The sequence below is a fragment of the Geospiza fortis genome, unplaced genomic scaffold (assembly GCF_000277835.1).
Source record: "Geospiza fortis unplaced genomic scaffold, GeoFor_1.0 scaffold299, whole genome shotgun sequence".
Taxonomy (NCBI): Eukaryota; Metazoa; Chordata; class Aves; order Passeriformes; family Thraupidae; genus Geospiza; species Geospiza fortis.
Genome location: NW_005054549.1, coordinates 325970 through 341107, shown reverse-complemented (window position 1 = coordinate 341107; position 15138 = coordinate 325970). Strand labels below are relative to the sequence as shown.

Genomic DNA, 15138 nt, shown 5'->3' with positions numbered 1-15138 from the left:
GTTGGGAAGGAGTTATTTACTCGGAGGGTGGGAAGGACCTGGCACAGGTTGCCCAGAGAAGCTGTGGCTGCCCCATGATCCCTGGAAGTGTCCAAGGACAGGTTGGACAGGGCTTGCAGCAACCTGGGATAGTGGGAGGTGTCCCTGCCCAAGGAACTGGATGAGCGTTATGGTCTCTTCCAATCCAAACCATTCCATGATTCTAAATGTTTTTAACAGATGTAAAACTGCCCAGGTAGTGGTCACACTTTAACTCTCCCTAAAGTACCCAGGAACTACTTTGTCAGAGATGAGTGGGGAATGAGCCTTATGTGTTGAGCTGCAAACACAAGGTGTTTTATCATGGACTGTCACCCAGCACATTTTTGGCTTGGGTTATGGGAGGAAACTGTGTCCCCAATGGGCTGCTCATGGGCTTCCTACTTCCAGAATCTTGTAATACTGGGATTGGTGGGAAGGGTTGTATTCTGCACTGCTGAGAAAGAGGCATATGATCCACTGGGATTCTTCCATCTCCAGCAGCTCTGCTCACACTGGAGTCCTGCAGTGGGATGTAACTGCACAGCTTTAGAGGCAGGACCTGCCCACGCTGCAGTGTGGCATTTTGCTGCTGACGTGCTCTTCCCATACAGGCTTTGAAGAAAACAGGGCATGAGCCTCCTAATTAGCCAAGTTAATGTGGTTTCTCCTGTTTCTCACCTTGCCTCCTGTGCCCCGTCGGCTCCCTCTCTGTGCCAGTTCCTGGGCAGCCCATGAACTTCCGAGCAGAAGCCAAGACCGAGACGAGCATTGTGCTGTCGTGGAGCCCCCCACGCCAGGAGATCATAGTGAAGTACGAGCTCCTCTACAAGGAGGGAGACCACAGCAAGGAGGTGAGCCCAAAGTGCAGCAGGGTTGGGGCCAAGGAGCTCCCCGGCCCCGCCGTGGAGCGAGGGGAGCAGGGCAGTGTCTCTGGGCAGGCCTCACCTCTGCTGCCTGTTGTTTGGGTTTATTTTTCTCTTCCCCCCTCGCCCATCCCCAGGTGCTGAAGAACTTCGAGCCCACGACCTCGTTCACGGTGGAAGGCCTGAAGCCCAACACTGAGTATGTCTTCCGGCTGGCCGCCCGCTCGGCCCTGGGGCTGGGGGCCTTCACCCCGGAGGTCCGAGAGCGCACCTTGCAGTCTAGTAGGTGTCTCTCCTTTCCCACCCTTCTCTGAGGGGACCACGGTCAGGGAGCCAGAGATGGTGGGCACCGGGGGACAGAGCTGGGGGCTCCGTTTCACTCCAGGCAGGGGGGGCACCTTTGGGAGCTGCTCCCCTCTCCCCTCACTGCTCCAGCTAGCTGAGACGTGAGCCAGGAGCAGAGCTGGGCTCTGGGATGCCGGGGCTGGGCAGCACCGTCCTCTCGGGGGTGGCAGCAGTGAGGGTTCGTGGTGGCCATGCTGGCCGTGGTGCTGAGCATGCTCAGGGGATGGCAGGGATGGCAGCCACAGCCAGGCCGTCCCACACAGGCCCAGCTGCTGCCAGGAAGGGGAAGAGGGGGGGAGAGGAGCAGGGAAGGTGATTGTTCACAGGCCCAGCCTTCCCCAGCCTCTGGGGAAGCAGTCCCCATGCTCCTGTCCATGAGCACCTCCACAGCCAAGGGGAGGAAGGCCTGGAGCTCTGGAATGGCCCCGTTTGGGCTCCAGCAGAGCGGGAGAGAGGAGCCCTGTGGAGGCTGGGAGGGGGATGCTGATGACACCAGGATGGAGTGTATGCAACTCAAAACGTGCTGGTTTTAGTTTAATGGATTGTCTCCCTTCGCTGTTGCCCTGGGGACAATAACCCTGGATGGCAATATTTCAACCTGGGCTTTTCACAGATCTTTGCTTTTAAATGAGGTGTTTTTTCACTGCATGAGTGGCTGTGGCAGCTGTTCTTTGTGTTTTCTGTCTCCTCTCATCTCTACTAAATCACTCCGCTGCAGTTTGGAGTAGCCGGGAGCAGAACTAACTCAGAAGTGGCTCTGGTCACCAGTGTGAGGAGGGAGAGCCCTGCTCCCATCCCTCAGAGTCCCTAACAAGGGGGAGCAGCAGGCTCTCGGCTGGGCTTTTTAATTGTCACATCCTGCTGTCTCTCCCTTTCCCTGTCTCCTTCTCTTTCTGTCCCCTGAGGAGTGGGAAGAAAGGGGAGTCTGTTTCTGCATAGACAGAATTCCTTACTGGGGCTTTCTCAGGCCTCCACTCCATTCAAAGATTTTTTGGTTTTTCTTTCCTTCAAATGTTTTTCCCCTTTTTTCTTTCTTTTCTTTTTCTCCATACTCTCTCTACGTTTCATAGGAAAATCCTTTCCTGACTCTGCTGCACATCTGCTGGTTCTGATCCCAGTGTGGTACTGTCAGAGGGAGCATCTCTGTGGGGTGGGGGAAATGAACTGAAAGGACCTGAAAAATAAGTGTTAAACTTACACTCTGCTTCTGTTTTCCAAGGGGTTTCTCTCCTTGAGACCTGTGGGGATGGGAGGCAAAGATGGTCTGGGATCTGTGCTTTCTGGTTCAATAAAACAAGCTGGAAGAGGGGTGTGGGAGCTGGTGGCAGTAGGCCTCAGTGAAAATTTGTCCCTTAAGGGTGAGGAAAAGGGGATCTGGGAAAAGGGAAGGCTTTGGGGCTTTTTCTAACTTGGCATCTGCCCAGAACACGGACGGGTTTCTCTCTCTGTAGCTCAGCCGTCATAGGGAGAGTCTCATTAATTTAATGCTCTTAAGAACATCAGCTGGGAGCTGTCAGTGTCCTGTAACACGGTGAAACATTTTTTCCTGGCTGGCTGTTGGAGGAACGAGTCAATTCTCCCTGCTCCGGGTGACATCCTTCGGCTCACAGACCTTCTGGCTCAGGACAGGCTTTTGTGTCTTCCCTCCTCAGCTCCTTTTCCGTTCAGCTCCTCCTTGGCCTGCTCCATGCCTCTTCTTTCTTCTCTCTCTGCTCTCTGCTTGCCTGCCTGCATGCCCTGCACCCGATGAGCCAGCTCCCTGCTGTCCCTGACCCTGGCTGGGCCATGTCACACCACGATGGCATCTTGTCCCTGGAGTGACAGAGCCTCTCCCTGCTCTCCCCTCTGCTCCTGCTGTCCCCTCCCAGCACCCACCCGCATGTGGCAGCCCCTCCCTGCACCTCCCTGCCAGGGTGGCTCCTCCTGAGCATCATAACCCAAGTAAAATCCATTAAACTAAAGGTAAAGTATCTTTTTCTTCTTGAAGTAGCTGGGTTTTAACTCTTCAAGTACCAGAGACATAGCTTGTAAAACAAAACAGACTCTCATGGCTGGGAGAAGCTGGTTTGCCCTTTCTGGTTAGCCATGACCTTCCCAGGCTCCCTGGCAACTCCCACTGGGAAATTCCAGAGGGCAAAGCGTGCTCAGCAGGCAGGGGTGGCAGGGTGGGTGCTGTGAGGCTGCACGTGCAGGTGTAGAGGAACAATGGGGCTTTCTCACCCTCTGTTCCTGCCCAAGGAAGGATTTCCCCCCACGTAGCTCCGCTCTCCCTCCTGTCCCCCTCCTCACAGTACACGAAGTGAATGAAATACCCAAAGTCTATGGTACCTAAAGGGTTAAAAAACATGATATTGTGCAAGGTCAGTAAGGGTCATTCTTGTGGCTTGGACAGTCAACTTTAAAGCATGTAAAAGGTGCAGCTCAGGTGAGTACTGGCTGGTCTCAAGCAGATTCACAAATACAGTCCACCCTGTGGCTGCAGGCTCACCACTGGTGGCTCTGCAGACACTCCCGCACGTCCTGGAGCCCTGGGAGGGTGGGGAGGGGTCCCAAAAGGCTGGTGGAGCCAGCCAGCAGGCCAAGGCAGAGCTCTCCTGCCTGGGGGCTCCTGGCTGAGCCCAGGGAGGGGCTGTTGCAGAGCTGAGCTCGCAGCCCCGCTGGGGTTGGTGGCACTGGGCTCCTGGCGCTGTCCCCAGCGTCCCCAGGGTCACACAGGTTGGGCTGGATTGTGAAGGGAACAGGGCCATGAGCTCCCAGAGGCGTGTCCAGCGCGGCCAGCCAGCACCCCTGGCTGTTCTCCTCCGACGGGGAGGGGGCCGGGCGGCACCTGGGCCTTCTCCCCCATCACCCACCCCCAACCCTGCCTTTTTGAGCAGAGAAAGTGCAAAACCATCCCAAAAGGAGGCCTCACGCCAGGGCCTCTCAGTAGGTCCCTGTGCTGGAGCGTAGAGGGTGAGTGAGCGAGCGTGGCAGCGCAGACAGTGACCCCAGTGCCAGCTGGAGCTGAGCTCTGCTTCTGGGGCTTTCAGAATGAGGTGCAGGATGAAGGGTAGGTCAGGTCAGACCCTCTCTGCAGTGGGTTTCTCAGCTGTGGTGGCTTTGGCTGGAACTAAGCAGGAAAGGTGGATTTTAATATGCCCAGCCTCTGATGAGGGAAAAAGAAGGGAACAGCACCATGGCAGCAATGGGAGAGGGCTGAGTTTGTCCCTCCATGCCTTGAAACCGTCCTTGAGCTGGTTCTGGGACATGGGATAAGCGCTGCACCTCTGTCCTGGAGAGGTGCAGCAATCACAGCAGCTGGAGAGAGCCAGAGGGAAGGAGATCTGTCACTGGGAACGTGCTGTCCTCTCTTTGTGCTGACAGTTTAGCAAAAGAGAACAGATTGGGGTCCAAAATTGCCATTTCTGCAATAGTAGCTGGGGTTCTGCTGGTGGGGGACGACTTGGGGGGATCATCATGAGCAGAGTGGCATTTTAAAAGCCAGTCATGTGCAGAAACCCACCAGGAGCTTGGTCTGGCCTCGTAGCTCAGTTCCTCTTGTTCTCTTGTAAGAAAGTCTTATAAGTTAGCAGTTGAAGCTTGGAAGGTAGGTAAACAGACTGGGAATGTTCTGGAAGGAGTCACTTTTTATATCAGTATTATTTTATTATTATGATTTCCTTTCTGGTGTTTGTTTTTTCTTTTTGTTTCAAATTATTGGCTTGATTTACATTTTATTTTCCAGTCTGTTCTTTTTGGTTTGGTTCATTTGACATCTTCTGTATTGTTTTGCGTGGCCAGCCATGGCCAGGGCTTGTCGGCCTCCTCACTGGGAGTGCTGGGGAGAAGGGGGCCATTCTGCCAGGTTGAAGACAGCAATAGTGCATAAAAATAGAAGGAAAACACCCAAAATGTCCCACTGGTCAGGGTGCTCAGACAGCAGTGGAGGGATTATCTCTCCCCTTTTTGGAAAGCCACTTCCCTCTGTCTCCTGGAGGCTCCTGGAAAGTGTGTGGCTCTCACTCCAGTGCCAGCTGGGCTAAGTGTGACTGGATTTGGCAGAGTCCTCGAGGCAAACTGGGCCTAAACATCTGGGTTTGACTCAAGGATGGGAGTAAGAGGCCTGAAAACAGTCATTCCTCATTAGAAGAGCTTTTTGTTGATTAAAAAGCATCAGGAGGAATGAGAAGCAGTGACCAGCACTGACCTACTGCTTCTTGCAGGTGATACTTGGGAGGCTTGTGAGTCCACCCCAGTTTCCTGCTCTGTCTGCAGAGACTTAAAAGCTCTTTATTGCAGTTGGGTGATATTGGATTTATTGATTTGCCCTGAGAATATATCACACTCTGCTTCCCTGGGCTGATCAGTTGTCCTCAGTGACAGGCAGAAGTGTGCTCTAGTTCCTGGAAGTGTTCAGGGCCAGGAAGGAGCCCCCTGGACGGTGGCAGCTGTTCCTGCCCAGGGCAGGGGATGGAAGAGAGGAGCTTTAAGGGAGAGCTGTGGGTTCCACCTTCCCCACCTCCTGGTCACCCTCCTGCTGCCACCCTGAGAAGGTGCCTGGGTAGGGACACAGTTCCCAAGGTTTTCTCCCAGAAACACCCTGGTGTAGTTCAGGCAGAGAGTGCAGTGGGAATTAGACCTGCTGCTGCTTTGGAAAATCCCCTGGATACCCAAATACCTCGCCAAACCCACTGCCTCCCTCCTTCTGCAAGTGCTTTCTCAAAACCCTCGTCTCTAAACCATGGCTTGGCAGTGTCCTGGGCATTCCCACTGTGGGATTTGGCCTCCTCCAGTCTGGGGACAGCTAATCACTTCCATCTGGAGGTACAGACTCTTAAATTTAAGCCTCCTGGCAAAAGATTTGCTTTTCTTACTTAATTTTCACAGATCCCTTCAAAGAAATTCAAGATCCCAGAGACTGAGGTTGGAAAGTGCTTTCCCAGCCAGAGCAGGATTTGCCAGGCTGCTGTAAAACAGGGAGCCAAAGGAAAGGGCTTTTATAGGGTGCAGCTGGGTGTGTAGCTGGTGCCAGCTTAGTGGAAGCAGCAGGACCCCTCTTGGCTGGCCCGCTTGCTGGTTTAGTCCTTTGCTTTACACCATTTCAGTTTTGATGCCCCATTTAATTTCTGTTGGCTTTTTTTTTAAAAAAAAAAAACTCTTCATTTCGGAAAAAAAAAAAGACAACAACAAAAAAGCTCTCTTCTCTTTTAATTTTATCTTCCTAAACCAAACTTTCGTACGTTTTATTTTAGATTTTTTTGTTATCATTTTCCTTTTTTTTTTCTTTTATCTTTCCCATCTTTTGTTTTTTTTCCTCCCCTTCTTTCCCTTTTTCCCTGCTCCTGAATTTTCCCCCCCTCGTAGAACCGTCTGCCCCCCCTCAAGATGTAAAATGTGTCAGCACCCGCTCCACCGCCATTCTGGTAAGTTGGCGGCCGCCGCCGGCCGAGAGCCAGAACGGCGTCCTGGCCGGCTACAGCGTCCACTATCGAGCGCTGGACTCGGAGGACACGGAGCTAAAGGAGGTGAATGATATCCCCCCAACCACCAGTCAGATCCTGCTGGAGTCCCTGGAGAAGTGGACCGAGTACCGCGTCACCGTGGTGGCTCACACGGAGGTGGGGCCGGGCCCGGAGAGCTCGCCGGTCATCGTGCGCACGGATGAAGATGGTGAGTGAGAGGGTTTGGGTTCTGCTGGGGGGGCTCCTGTCCCTGCAGGGGGTTGCTCCCATCGGCAATCGCACAGCCAGGCCCTTCCCGTGGCTCTTGAGTGGTGCCAGGCACAGCTGGAGTGGGATCTGAGTTGTGCGGCATCTTCTGGTGCCATCACCCAACATCCTCAGGTGCCATCTGAGCACTGGGGTCTGTAGGGTTCTCCTCCCCTGGAGTTATGGGGTCTCTCTTAATATCTCTGAGTGACTGCACCACTCGCCCTGCACAGATGCTCTCACTGAGCCAGGAGCAGCCAAGGCACTAAAAACCTTTGCTCTGAGGAAAACCTTTGCTGCCAGAACTTGAATCATTGTATATCCTGAGTTGGATGGGACCCACAAGGATCAGCCAAGTCCAGCTCCTGGTCCTGCATGGGACAGCCCCAGGAATCCCACCCTGTGCCTGAGAGCACATGTTTTAAAGTATTAAAGAGTTCTTCCCACACATTCCTTGTTACTGCATTCCTTGTTACTACCTCCTCCTTAAGTCAGAGCTTTTGTCAGTCATAGAAAGGAGGAATCTGTTAAAGTTTCAAAAATCTTGAGTGACAACAGTTCAGATCAAGTCTCCACTCAGAGACTTGAAGTTTCCTGGTATTTCTACAGTAAAATAAAACCAGGGAAAAGCATGAATGGGTGCATGAAGGGAGAGGAGCACCCTCAGTGTGAGGGTAGGACCTCAAATAATATTGGGAGAATTTAGGGAGCTGGAGATAAACAATGACAGCTTATTATTAAAAACAACCCAAAGGTGTTGTTTTCCTAATAACTGTTTTCTTGTTATTCTCATAAGATTGTTTAAAAATGGGCATCTTGTTAATTAGCCAGTCAGGTGAAATGTATTGATTAATGACCAGTCAGGTCTACCTGTATCAGAACAATGTATAAAAGGAGCAGTCTGAAGTAAAGACGTGTGCTTTATGCCACTCAGCCCTCTGATGGCTCTGTGTCATTTCTTACTGAACAGTGACCCCATCCCTGTGTCCAGGTTGTGCAGATCAGGTCCCACAGACCTTCACAATCCCCCAGAACTGGGAGGGCCATGCCAGGTGATGGGATACTCAGGTGCTCAGCTCTCCCCCCAGAGCTCAGACCCAGGGTATGCATGGCCCAGAGGAGCAGGGACGGGCTCCCAGCAGACACCCAATGACCAGAGCCCCTGGCTTGCCTCCCTCCCTGCAGTGCCCAGCGCTCCACCACGGAAGGTGGAGGTGGAGGTGCTCAACTCCTCGGCCATCCAGGTGTTCTGGCGCTCGCCGGTGCCCAGCCGGCAGCACGGCCAGATCCGCGGCTACCAGGTGCACTACGTGCGCATGGAGAACGGCGAGGCCAGGGGGCTGCCCCACATCAAGGACATCATGCTGGCTGATGCCCAGGTAAGGGCTCGCCTGGGCCAGCCCCGGGAGGCTGGGCTGGGGGATGTGGCTGCGCTGGGCAGTGTGACTCTGCAGAAGGGGATATGTGACAAGGTGTGGCTGTGTCTCTGCCACACCTCTGTCTCTCGTTTGTGCTCCCACACAATGTTGCTGTGGAAGAGTATGAGCTGCTGTCCCAGCACTGAGATAGATAAATATCCATCCATCCATTCATCCTTGCTGTGTCTGGGAAGTCTTTTAATTCAGGCCAAGGCCACAGTGGACTCTACTAATTTCTCCCACTCTACTTCTTCCCTCATGCTTGCCTGGTAACTTCTGACCTTGTGTGGCTGCTTGCTCAGGGACTCCTTCCTCATGCTGTGTCTCTGTCTTTCCCTTCTTTCCCCTCTTGTATTCTCACGTGCCAAACCTCTCTTGTTCTCTGCCCAGTGGGAAACAGATGACACTGCTGAATACGTAAGTAAAAACATCAAAATCGTCCCATGCTGGTTCTGCCTCTTCCCTTCTCCCACTTCCTGTTGTGGTGTAATATTTATATTTTCCTTTTTTTTTTTTTGTTTTTGTTTTTGTTTTTTGCAGTGCAAGTGTGCCTGTTTTAGAGCCTGTTTTTGGTGTTCCCATGCATTGTCCCCTCCCTGTCACTGCTCTGTGCCCCTCTGTGATCGTGTCGTTTGTCAGCACGCAGCAATCCCACAGGGTTTTCCCTTTGGCTCTGAAGGAAAGATGGGTCTGCTGCTCCTCCACAGGGAAGCAGATGGCATATTGAATTTGGGACTGCTTTGAACAGATGAGAATCCTAAAATAGTTTGGATTGGAAGGGACCTTAAAGGCCATCTTGTTCCACTCCCAGCCAGGAGCAGGGACACCTTCCACCAGACCAGGGAGCTCAGATGGGCTCTGTGTCTGGAAAAAATAGCCTGGGAAGCACTGGGAGCACAGAATCCATGAGTCCTGAGCTACCACGGCATGAACAAATGCTTTGTACTCTCAAAGAGCCAAGATTCTTAGAAACTCATTGATGCAAAGCACTGAATCATTATTGGTGCTTTTCCTTTTGAAGTACCTTAAAACCAGCTTGCCTATTTGGCATTTGCTATTTCTGCTAAAATGATAAATGTTTTCCAAAATCCTACAGCTACCAAGAAGTAGGAGAAAGCATTTTCTTCTTGGAATGGCAGGGTTCTGAGATAACACACAACTAAACTGATGGGGTTTGTGTCTCCTGGGCATAGCCAAGTGCCCTGCACAAGTGAGAGGCCTCCCTCTGAGGGATGGAGAATGAGCCTCAGGGAGGCAAAGCCCCTTTCCTAAAATCTTCATAAAGCTCAGTGGCAGCTGTGAGAGTAGAACAATTTTCTTGACTTCCAAAGCCAGACCTGACCCTGCAGCTGGTGGCCTCCAAAGTCACTGATCAAAATCCCACTGTTCCAAAGTTCTGCTGTTCCACTCCCAGCTCACCATCAGGGGAAATAGTTATTTTCAGGACTAACAAATGCCTCCCAAGTGCTGCCCTGAGATTTAATATTGAATGCACAGAGGGGTGAGGAGAGGGGAAAGCCATAAAACATGCACAACGTTCCCATCTCCCTCCTTTCTGGGGCCTTGGGGAAAACCCTGCTGCATGTGCTGTCATCCTGTTTGATTTAGCACGGGTGTTCCTTTTCCAACACAGCCCTTTGAAAGGCTGCATCCCTCCTGGGGAAGGGCTGTTCTTGAGGCCAGTGTTCCAACAAAAGCTCCTGGGAGCCAGGTGTGGGGAGGCTGATAGAGGATGGGAAGGAGGGGGTGGGATTTAGCAGGGAGCTTTAGCGTGAGCAGAATGTGTCGTCTTGCACTTTGCATTCAAGCAATCCCTTTAATATTATGAAAGCATTAAAAATATCTCTTGAGGAGAGAAGAGAGGGGTAATGGTGAAAAAAAATGTAATCTCCCTGAAACCTCTGAGCCTCCTCTGAGGCCGCACAGTGGAGAGGAAAGCTTTGAAGGGAGCGACAGCATTTGGATGCTGAAGTGGTTTGTGTGAAGACAGGGAATGTGTGAGAGGCAGATCTGGAGGAGGCTGCCTTGCACAGGGCCCTGCAGAGCCAGGCTGTGTTTGCAGAGCTGTGAGTGCCTCGCCAGGGGAACGGGGCTCTCCCCCTCTGCCACTTCCCACAGAAGCCCCAGAGTGTCTCGTGCCCTTGGATTTGGTGTTCCTGCATGCTGGAAAAGGAGAGAGCTGCTCTTGGGTGTGGGCCTGAATATTGACACGATTTCCCTTTGGCATCTGGCAAACAGGAAATGATCATTGCTGGGCTCCAGCCCGAGACTGCCTATTCCATCACCGTGGCCGCCTACACCATGAAGGGAGATGGTGCCCGCAGCAAACCCAAAGTGGTCACCACCAAGGGTGCAGGTGAGAGCCTTCTCCTCAGCCAGTGGGATTCCCCCCTCCCTAAAGCCAAGGGGCTTCTCCAGACTCACCTTCTTTCGTCCCACTCCCTTCTCAAAGGACAGACTTGCAGCAAGAGCCAGACTGCCCCAAAGGCACAATTAGATTTAGGGAGGCAGAAACCCCTTCATTCCTCACGTGCAGCCCTCACCAAATGTCACAGTTTTCTGTCCAGTGCTTCAGAAAGCCCGGGCACACCCAGAAACAAAACAGAGGATGAATTTGTCCCTTGTAATCTCTTGGGCTGTAAATTCCAGTGCATCAGAAGGAAAGTGACTGGAGAGACTGCAGCTTTGCAGGTGGCCCACGCAGGTACACTGGGGACAGCGCAGGTCTGCTCTCAGGGTGGTGACTTGCAAAGACCTGAGGAGCAGCAGGCAGACAGTGATGCTTGTCCTGCCCACTCTTCTCTTCTGGTACCATGTCTGGTGTACATCCCCTGTGTTCAGGGCTGCTGGAGGGAGAAACTCTGACAGTATTGACCTTTCCTGGCTCCCATTTCTGGGATCTGGGCTCTGCCTGCACATACCAGCCAAAGCCTTTTCCTTCACTCACCCTCTTCTCCTTCCCCTGCAGTTCTGCCCATGTTTCTCTTCACTAACCCCCTGCTTCTCAGCTTTCCTTCTTCCTGAGGCTCTCCACCCTTTCTGTTTTCCTCTCCTGGAGCCCTTCTCTCTGCCTGGCTCTCTTGTCACTCTGCCTTGTCACCCTCCCTCATCTCTTCCATTAGGATTTGCAGTGCAGGTGATCAGTCACAGAGGGATGTTTTCTCCAGCACAGCAGCTATTACCCAAAACTCAATTTCCCCTGACTTGAAATAGCTATTTTAAAAAAAATCTTTCAAATGGCTCTGTAACATTCTTACCTTCTTTGCAGTATTGAGTCAATACACCTTCTGAGAGGAGAGATTTCTTTCTTTATCATTCAGGGCTGGGGGCTGAATTTAAATACAGTAATACATCTAATTTTCTCCTTTACTGTCCAAACCAATTGCAAAATAAAACACTTCCCCCTCTCTGAACTTTCTTCTCACCTTTATTCCAAACAATATTTGTTGTGCAGATGTAATACTTTCAAGCTCAGCTGATTACAGTAACGTTTGTGATAAAAACTGAAACATAAAGGTAATGGCACTCTTTTTCTCTTTGATGTGTTCCTTAGGCATTCCCAGGGGAGGAGGCTGACTCTCCCTGCCATTCTTTGGCAGTTTGGAAGGAATGCAGCATTTGTTTCAGAGACAGCCCCTGATCCCCACCGAGGTGTCAGTGGAGGCAGCAGGCAGAGGTCCCCAGTGTGACCCTTTCAGATCCTGCCCTGCTCCCTCAGCATTCCAGCCCTCACCCCTTGGTCAGGCTCCTGCTGTGGGACATCTCCCAGCTCCATCTTCTCTCCTCCTGTCCAACCAGGAGAAACACCAAGGCGGAGAGAAGGAAATTAGATCTCTAATAGTGGAGCTGAGTGTCAATGACGCGTGAGCTGCTGGAATTAATGCTCTGCTTTCTCTGGCTTCGGGGATCTCTGGGCCTGCACGTGTCATTTAACTGTGGCTGTGGGCTTGCTTAGCAGTCAGCCAGTGCCAGGGCTCATTAGGCAGAGACATGGCGCTGCTGAGCTCCCCAGAAGCCCCAGACGTGGGGGAGCTCACTGAAAATGCACCAGCACTATGAGTTCCCTTCCTCCAGAGGAGAGGAGCAGCACAGAGTGAGCAGCAGCTCTCCCTGCCCTCTGCCTCACACACATTTTGGGCTCTGGCTCCTCTGCCTGTGCTTCCTTCTGTACCCAAGTGGGTGATGAGCTGCCTGCCAGCCGTGTGAGCTGGCCCTGTGCCTGCTGCTCAGGACCTGGGGCTGCCCAGACTTCCTTCCATCCTTCATTGCTTCACCCTCAGCTGCTCTGGACTCCCCAGCCTGGGCCAATCTGTTCCAGGCTCTTTCTGCATGAGTTGGGCTGTGTAATGGAGAGAAGGAGGGAGGTTGGGACTTTGGAGACTCCAGATTTGTTTTTCCCTGCCCTGGGAAGCAGCTGGGACAGGAGGCTGGGAGTCTGACTCCTGAGTCTGTTCTTCCCAGTGGAGGGAGGGTGAGTGGTCCAGGGACAGAGGAGGAGCTGTGCACATCGTTCCATCCTGAACAAAGGGAAGGAAATAAATTTAGGAATGTGTCAGCAGCTCACGGCTGACATGTCGGCAGTGCTCTTCATTTCCCAAACTGCTTAGGGCCCATCCACCTGTGCAGGGTGGCAGGCGTTGGGGTTCCATGGAGCCCAGCTGGAACATTGCTGCAGCTGAGGAGTCCCTGCAGCTCCTGTGTCTCTCTTCTCTCCCAGTCCCAGGAAAGCCCATCCTGTCTGTGCACCAGACAGAGGAGAACACTCTGCTGGTGAAGTGGGAGCCCCCCCTGGGCGCCGAGGGCCAGGTGCTGGGCTACCGGCTGCAGTTTGGCCGCAAGGACGTGGCCCCTCTGGCCACGCTGGAGTTCTCAGCTCTGGAGGATAAGTACATCGCCAGCAGCATCCACAAGGGCGCCACCTACGTCTTCAAGCTGGCCGTGAAAAGCCGGGCTGGCTTCGGGGAGGAAGCCGTGCAGGAACTCAGCACGCCCGAGGACATCCCCAAGGGGTACCCCCAGATCCTGGAGGCCAGCAATGTCACATCCATGTCGGTGCAGTTCGGCTGGCTGCCCCCCGTGCTGGCCGAGAGGAACGGCGCCATCGTCAAATACACCGTGGCCTACCGGGAAGCCGGTTCTCCCGGGAACCTGCTGGAAAAAGAGCTACCCCCCTCCCCAGAGAACTCGTACACCCTCAACGGCCTCAAACCCAACACCGCCTATGACGTTAAAATCCGTGCTCACACCAGTAAAGGCCCCGGGCCCTACAGCCCGACCGTCCAGTATCGGACGTTCCAGCTGGATCAAGGTAGGACTCACCGGTTTCTCCTCCCTCTGTCCCCTTGTATCCGGGGCTGGTGCCGGGAGGCAAGAGAGCTGGAGAGGTCAGGCCGGGCTCAGCCAGGCTCGTGAGTAAATGCAGAGCACTCTGGTGTCACTCTCAGTCCCTCCGCTCCTCTCTGCCTTGGGCCAGGTAAGTCCCTTTTACCGCTTTCTTCTAAGTTAAGTCCGGACACCTCCTGTCACTGGCACCTGAAGGGGGGGGCCAGTCACTCTACAGGTGGGAAGAGCATTTTCTTCAGTTTTTGCAAACAGCCAAAAGAAAACAGCAAAAATTAAAAAAAAAAAAAAGAAAAAACAAACCCTCAAGCCGTGACCTGGGATGGGTTTTTCTTCACCTGAGCATGCTCAGCCAGGCAGCACCTCGTTCCTGCAGCAGCCACCCAGGCCCAGAATGTGGGGGCAAAGCCACATGCCCTGCTGGGGTTAGGCATGGGGACAGGGAGCACTGGGAGATGGACCTTGGCAAAACTCAAGCACAGTGGAGGAGGGAGCAATCCCTTCAGTTCCTGCAGCCACAGCCAGACCCAGCCTGGCAGGCCCCTCTTCCAGCATTTGACATTCTTTTCCTTCTCTTTCCTGCTCTCCTTCCCTCTGCTGCCTTTTCTTCTCCTTTCTCCCCTTCCTCCTCACTTTTTTCTCTGCAGTTTTACCCAAAAACTTCAAGGTGAAGATGGTGACCAAGACATCTGTCCTTCTGAGCTGGGAGTTCCCTGAGAATTACAACTCTCCTACCCCATACAAGGCAAGTGGAGTGCAGGGGTTTCTCCCTCGTGTGTGGCCCAGCTCTGCAGGGCTGGGTGCTCCGTGTTCCCTGCACATGGAAGGGATGGGGAGGAAGGAGCTGGAGCAGCACCAGCCTTGCTCAGGGAAGAACCTCCTCCCCTCCCACAGATCCAGTACAACGGGCTGCACGTCGACGTGGACGGCCGGACCACCAAGAAACTCATCACGCACCTGAGGCCCCGCACCTTCTACAACTTCGTGCTGATGAACCAGGGCAACAGCATGGGGGGGCTGCAGCAGAACGTCGCAGCCTGGACTGCTGCTGACATGTTGTCCAAGAAGCCAGAGGTGACCCACAAGCCTGATGCTGATGGCAACGTGGTGGTGATTCTCCCCGACGTGAAGAGCTCTGTGCCTGTCCAGTAGGTTTCTGTTTAACTGCAGGCGTGGGGGGCTCACTTTGTGTTTTGGGGGTCAGCCCTGATGGCTGGAGACCACCACAAAGCCCCAGGGGCAATACCAGGAGGGTGATTCCTGCATTTCCAGCCTTCCTGGCTGTTGCCTTTTGGATGCACTTCCACAACTAGCAGGGAAAGCCAAAGAAGTGTGCAGGGAGTGCACAAGGAGCCATGGGGCTGCCACTGAATGCAGCTTTTTCCAGGAACAACAGCTGTACTGAGTGCAGAATAAGGGGCTTGAGCCAGTGGGGCAGTTTGGGCAAACTCACATCAGTGTGTG

General features: G+C 53.2%; 1 protein-coding gene across 1 annotated transcript in view; it reads left to right on the top strand.

Moving 5' to 3' along the window:
- The window catches only part of PTPRS (protein tyrosine phosphatase receptor type S), a 124163-nt gene that overhangs the window by 84362 nt on the left and 24663 nt on the right, over nucleotides 1-15138 (top strand). The window contains exons 10-18 of the mRNA XM_031064009.1: nucleotides 739-872; nucleotides 1022-1166; nucleotides 6573-6878; nucleotides 8102-8295; nucleotides 8725-8751; nucleotides 10573-10690; nucleotides 13052-13642; nucleotides 14322-14419; nucleotides 14569-14822. Of these exons, the coding sequence (XP_030919869.1) occupies nucleotides 739-872; nucleotides 1022-1166; nucleotides 6573-6878; nucleotides 8102-8295; nucleotides 8725-8751; nucleotides 10573-10690; nucleotides 13052-13642; nucleotides 14322-14419; nucleotides 14569-14822 (1867 nt within the window). The remainder of the gene's footprint in view (nucleotides 1-738; nucleotides 873-1021; nucleotides 1167-6572; nucleotides 6879-8101; nucleotides 8296-8724; nucleotides 8752-10572; nucleotides 10691-13051; nucleotides 13643-14321; nucleotides 14420-14568; nucleotides 14823-15138) is intronic.